Below are 6,354 nucleotides of genomic sequence, written 5' to 3'. Positions count from 1 at the left end.
ACACGAGCACCCACCCACCCACCCACACACACGCACACACACACATGCATAAACAAATAAACTGCTGCAGTATTCATCTGTGCAGGATGTCAGCTGTCAGTCTCGTTTTGGCGAATGTCGTTTTTGAACAACTATGGCCACATGTTACCGCTTATTGCCCCCCCACCCCCACCCCCCATAAAAACTCCAGAGGAGCCAAAGTTCAGAGCTCCAAATTATCCCGTTCGTTTTTTTCTTCGCAACTGTAATAGAGACTGTAACAGCCGCGTGGGTACCTAGGTAGCTTGAAACTGTGATCTGGTGGTGTCCGTAGAGCTGGAATGAGAGGTTGAAGACTGGAGGAGGAGTTGATACGGCAGTATTATTGAAACGGAACGCTGACTGACACAGAGGTTGAGGCTTCCACTGTAACTTCAAGACTTCCCTCTCCTACGCAGTATATCCCTGGGGATTCGGTATGACCTGTCTATGTGAGAAGGTAGAGTAAACCCTCTCCAGTTTATGTTTCTGCTATGTCTAGCCGGTTTTAGGCCTCTTTTTTCTTTGTTGCCATTTTCTTTTAACTTTGCATTAGCCTACAGTTTTGAATGACAGATTATTTTTATGCCACAGCATAATGGATCCTAACCAAAGTAGGGATTGAATTCAAGTTTAACACATTTTTGAAGGGAATTTTGTAATTGCAATGCTGGTCACACGCACGGTGTTTTATGTGAAATTATGCTAAACGATTGGAGTGCATATGGCCATTAATTATTATTTAAAGACACACACAAGATGGAGGTGGTGATAATTGAGAGTATAACATTTATCTTTAAATGTATTTAGAACATTGTGTAATTATTCAAAATCTCAGCATCATTCTCAAATGGTTAGCTAAAATGTACATGCCTGGTGATGTCAATGCATGTTTAATTTGTGTGCTTGCAGCTGAAAGTCAGTATTATATTGAATACTGCATAATGCTGTCATGGAGGACTGTTAATCAGTGGCGTTGAAATCAGTTTGAAGTGCGTTGGTTGTGCTTCGTAAACATAATGAAAAATAGGAACAAGTGGAGAGCGGGAGAGAGGACATCCCCTTATGAAGCAGCACAGGGGCAACTCAAAGGAATTGCGCACCTTCTCCGCAGCTGCGTGAACAGAGCTCACAGACAATTGCTTGCTGCACTTTCTGTAGTCCCTCTTACAGTCTTACTTAAGTCTTTGTCGGCGACTTGGTCGTTTAGTGTTACAACCGGGAAGCGCAAGCGTGCGAACTCTTTGTAATTTAAAAAGGCTTCCACTTCGCACAGATTGAATTCAAGAGAGTTTTCTGATGGTTGTAACGTTTCGCTTTTTTTGACCTGGACAAGCAGGCCTCGTTTTTGGTCCTTTCGGTCACGCGCTGTTTTAACAGGCATGTGCCCTTCTGCACGCGCTGTTTAAAACATTAAGCTAGTATATTCGCGGTGTATATAGAGTAAACAGTCTCTATATCTGGAAATCTGGAAGGGTATTCAAAATATATTTTTATTTATTTGATTTATACTCGCATTTGTTTGATATGGTATGATATAGTGCTTCTAAAAAAGTATTCGTTTGATCAAGTAGTAGTCAAAGCTGCAGTACAGTATGTATATAAAACGCTGTTGTAGAACTATATTGAATCCACTTAAATATATGTGTTGATTATTTTTCCGATGAAACTATAATTTTATTGTTATTTCAGTTACTACAAAATTCATTTTTTTATGTTTTAGCAGTTTCACGAGTCTGTGCTGCTGGAGTGCAACTATATTGTGTAAAATGAATATTTGCTTGATATCAGTAAATGCCATTTCCAATAAATTCTTAGGCAGGCCAAATTCACTTTTTGGAGGTCCCACCCACATCTGTATATCCTTGTAGATTAGATGATAAAACAAAATTGTTCATTTTATTGTTAGAAGTATGGCAGATTCTTTCTATCTGAGCCGCACTGAAGTGGCTTTGGCTAACTTTCCCAGAGTACATGTGTCAGTTCTTCGCTGTGAATTTGATGCTTTTTGTTGAAATTGTGACTGGCCTCTAGGAGCCATTGCACCACAGAAATAGAATTACCAGAATGATTCTACTCACTAAATGGAAAGGTTGTATGCAGGACCTGGGCAGCCATTTTGGATCAGACCTTTTTCAAAGTCAGAATTATTCACATGCAGTAAAAGCTGTTTGCTACTTGCCAGTATTGGAAAAATCAAAGACAAGTTTTTGTTAATCTAGTAATTTTTTTTTCGGTAGGAACTGTTAAGTTCTCAAAGGTGTTCTTTTTTAAGGAGACTGGTAAAGGGCTTGTTTTAAATGCCCTTGAGGGTTTTGACTGAAGTGATACACTTGACCGCTTTGTTTTTGGGGTGTCTCACAGTACCTCACCGACGTCCACAGTGCAATTCAGTTATAGTGGGAAATCAGAGCGAGAATTTCTCAAAAGATACAACTGCAAAGCACATGTAGCTATCACTTTGCGGTACATAATTTAATAGTTTCATGAAGGTTTGTGTGTGTGTGTGTGTGTGCACGCATGTGCACATGAGCACATGTGTGCATATGTGTGCATGCAAGCAAGCATGCATGCAAGTGTCAAACCGTGTTAAAAAGCTAATAGACATACGGAATATTTTCATTAAGAATTCATGCACATTCTCATTCCTTACTTTCAATAAGCATTCCAAAGGGATTGTTCTCTTCTCTAGACCAAATCAAATGGATTAAAAAATTAGGATGAACGACCTTTTAATCCAGTGTGCTGCAATTCAATTACTGTACATTTCAGAATTTCTACAATATCAATCATCCATTTGATATCATCCAGCATTCTGAAACCAGTTAAAATGGTTTAGCACGTGCAACCGTAGAACGAGACAAAATGGTTTTCATTCAGATGGAAACTAATACTGTGAATGTATATATCCCTTTGTACAGAAGCACCACATCTCTTTACTCACAAGACAAACAAGCCAAGTGCAGGAAAAATGCATGGATTTGTGACATTGTAGCCAGATCAAGGAAATTAAAAGCTGCACTTTAATTTCCAGAAAAAATTGGAGTCTCAAATATTGATTTTGTCTGGATTGTCTATTTTGTTTTAATAAAATATTTTGTTTAGTTCTAGCTTCTGATTCTTTTATTTTTTGAAAGCGCATTAAAGGGTTTATCATTGATTTACACTTTAATAAAATTGTGATCCTATTTGGTCCCATTATTCTGACCAGCCTGTACTTCTCTGACTATGATATGGAGTGACTTGAAAGGATTTAATAATTTTGTTTCTTTATGTAAAAGACCTTTTTAGTTTTATCCGCCCAGTTTTCAAAGGACTTCTGGTATTGCGGCAGCAGGGCTGTAATGATCAATAAGAATTGCGTGATGTTTTTGTATTGATTAGGGAAACGTGAGCCGATGAAGTATAGGACTTCATTCGCAGTGGTGGTCAGTAAAGGAGCAATGCATTTGAGAAAGCTCCAGTTTGTTCTACTTATGCAGTGTGCACACTGTGACAGACCAGTGAAACGTTCCTTGCTCTATACCCTGCCTTTAAGAAGACTAAATATGAATACTTTCTAAACTGTTCTTTTTTTATATTCTGTAAAATAGTCAAGTAACTTGCTTCTATCAGTACACCATTTGCCTATGTCCATGCAGGTTTGGCTTACTGTAGGAAAATCATGGGGCAGATAAGGTGCCTTGCGCAGTGTTACGAACTCCAGTGACAGGCATTGTCTGACTGTCTATTCTCCTTTAAGATGTCATGGTTTGCCTATAATGTTGGACACCGGAACGTGGAGGCCTTCATCGACTGTGAAACGTTATCTGCGTTCTTCGCATTCTTTCTGAGCTCGACCAACATTGAAACACAGGCGGTTTTAAAGACGGTATCATGCTAGCCAGAGGAGGATTTTATGCTGCTTAAACCGCTGGTGGGCTCCCCGGGTGGGAATTATGGCTCACAGTTGTGTCTTTTTTTTTTTTTTTTTTCACAGGAGCTAAAAGGCTCGCAGTCATCTTTCTCATGCCCACCAGGAAAGAGTGAAACTCAAGCCATTAATTGCACTTACTTTCCCGTATGGCTTAATGATTGACTCCTCTCTGAAGCAATGAGTGCTGAGGGCATGACAGAATGCGGCTGCTGCTCCTAGCATGAAATTCAGCGTTGTTTTTGGCGTTTGTTCCTTGAAACCCCACCCCCATACATATGTATTACATTACTGACATCACTGCGGCAATCTGTGGAACAGTATAGCGGCGGTCTGAGAGACTCAAGCAGTCTCGAAATAAAGTTACACGCTTCGTTTTATTGAGAGAAATAATTTTCAATGGAACTCCATCAGGTTGTCTGTTTACTCTGCATGCAGACAAAATAATTAGCAAACTTACTCTAAAGAGCATACGTGAAGTAAGATTTTACACCATTATTGTTTTATCGATGGACCTGGTTCTGTTCACCAATGGTGCTGCTTTCTTTTGTTCTGTGAATAGTAGTTGGTCATACAGTCACTCTCCACTAGTTTTCATTTACAGTAGAAAAGATAGATTTGTTTCTTGGCATTTCAAAAACCACATAGGGATTTTTCTATGATGAGTGATGACATTATTTCAGTGGAAAATTGTGAAAATTAAAACTACACACTAAATGATACACAATAGTATTAAGTGTAATGATCAAACATAAACAGAAGCGCATATTTTGTGAATCAATTTTGTATTTAGCTTTTTAAAATGATCGTTTTTCCTCTGGCTGCATAGTTAATGTGTCCGTAGACCTGCATGCTGGATGAATTTTAGGGAGCCGTGAATCTGTGAATTATTGATATTCCGTGCTTAAAAAATACTTTGTTATAATTAGGGGCTGTCACACATCTTTAGCGTGTATTGGCATTTTCTTCTATGATGAGGAATGTGTGCAGAGAGAGAGAGAGGGGGAGAGAGAGAGAGAGAAAGAGAGAGAGATGTGTGTATATGTAGATGTTTGTCTGCCTTTGTATGAGTGTGTGTGGGTGTGCATATTTATTTGTGTGTATTTATGCATGTATTTGGTGTATGTTTGTGTGTTATCTATGTGATGTACATGCTAGCTTGTGTGTGTGTGTATGTGTGTGCATGTATGTGTGCATTTATGATGTACGTTTTCGCATGAGTATATTTTTTTGTGCGTGGGTGTAGTGTGCATATTTGTATGTTGTGTTGTGTGTGTGATATACATGCTTGTGCATGTGTGTGTGGGTGCATGTGTGTTAGTTTGTGTGTGTGTGTGTGTTTGTGTTGTATGTTGTTTTTATGTGTGTGTGTATGTGTGTGTGACTGGTATATGTTGTTTTTATGTGTGTGTGTGTGTGTGTGTGTGTGGTATATGTTGCTTTTATGTGTGTGTGGTGTATGTTGCTTTTGTGTGTGTGTGTGTGTTTGTGTATGTGTGGTGTGTGTTGCTTTTATGTGTGTGTGTGTGTGTGTGTGCATGTGTGTGTATGTATGTGTGCATGTGTGTATGTGCGTTTGTGTGTGTGTGTGTGTGCGTGTGTGCGTTTGTGTGTGTGTGTGTGTGTGTGTGCGCCGCGCGTGTGTGCATGTGTGTGTGTGTGTGTGTGTGTGTGTGGTGGAGAGCAGCAGAGTGTGTGTGTGTGTGTGTGTGTGTGTGGTGGAGAGCAGCGGAGTGTGTGATGTCCTGGGTGAGCATTTGAATCCTGACTGGCTGCTCCCCCTTCTCCCAGCCCATTCTGCCGCTTTAAGTCCTGCCCCTCGGAGCCACAGCCAACAGCAGCTGTTCCATATTCATCAAGCCCTTGAGTCTTAAAGAGCCCAATCCTGACCATGGAGAGAGTCATTCCTCTCGCTCGCTCTAGCACTGTCTCTCCATCTTAGCGCTCTTCTGCCACTGCCTCGGCTTCGCTCTCTCTTTCACCCCCCTTTACCTCTTCCCCCCTCTCTCCCTCTCTCTCCCTCTCTCTCTCTCTCTCTGTCTCACTCACTTCTGCACACACACACGCACACACGCAAAGGCACGCGCACACGTACACGCACACACACGTGCTCACACACACACGCGCGCTCGCTCGTGCGCACACAGGCGCAGGCACACACGCAGACATACCTGTGCAGGCTGGGGGGTTGCCGTACAGAGCCGGAGGTGTTATTCTGCTACTGCCTCTGAAGCTCCTGTCACTTTGGGAGAAAAGCGGGTGTCACTCTTCTCCTCTGTCCTCTTCCGCCTCCTCTGACTCCTGGAATGCTAAAACTGGACTGATGGACATTTCCGAACTTTGCATCCCAGACCCTCTCAGCTATCATAACCAGTAGGTGCATCTCTTCTCTTTCTTCCCTTTTAACCTGCTTTCCAGAATGA

At 41.2% G+C, this 6,354-nt stretch overlaps 1 protein-coding gene across 4 annotated transcripts in view; it reads left to right on the top strand.

Moving 5' to 3' along the window:
• Nucleotides 1-219: 219 nt before the first annotated feature.
• Nucleotides 220-6,354, top strand: part of esrrb (estrogen-related receptor beta) — a 71,786-nt gene continuing 65,651 nt past the window's right edge. For 2 of the 4 annotated variants that reach the window (XM_064327941.1, XM_064327934.1), the window contains exon 1: nt 5,833-6,304. In XM_064327941.1, the coding sequence (XP_064184011.1) occupies nt 6,255-6,304 (50 nt within the window). In that variant the 5' untranslated portion in view covers nt 5,833-6,254. Of the gene's footprint in view, nt 479-5,832; nt 6,305-6,354 lie in introns of those variants that run through there. The other 2 variants (XM_064327962.1, XM_064327950.1) reach the window with 2 other exon arrangements.

This window comes from Anguilla rostrata, chromosome 1 (genome assembly GCF_018555375.3).
Source record: "Anguilla rostrata isolate EN2019 chromosome 1, ASM1855537v3, whole genome shotgun sequence".
NCBI classification, from domain to species: Eukaryota; Metazoa; Chordata; class Actinopteri; order Anguilliformes; family Anguillidae; genus Anguilla; species Anguilla rostrata.
This window is presented reverse-complemented; position numbering and strand designations above follow the sequence as displayed.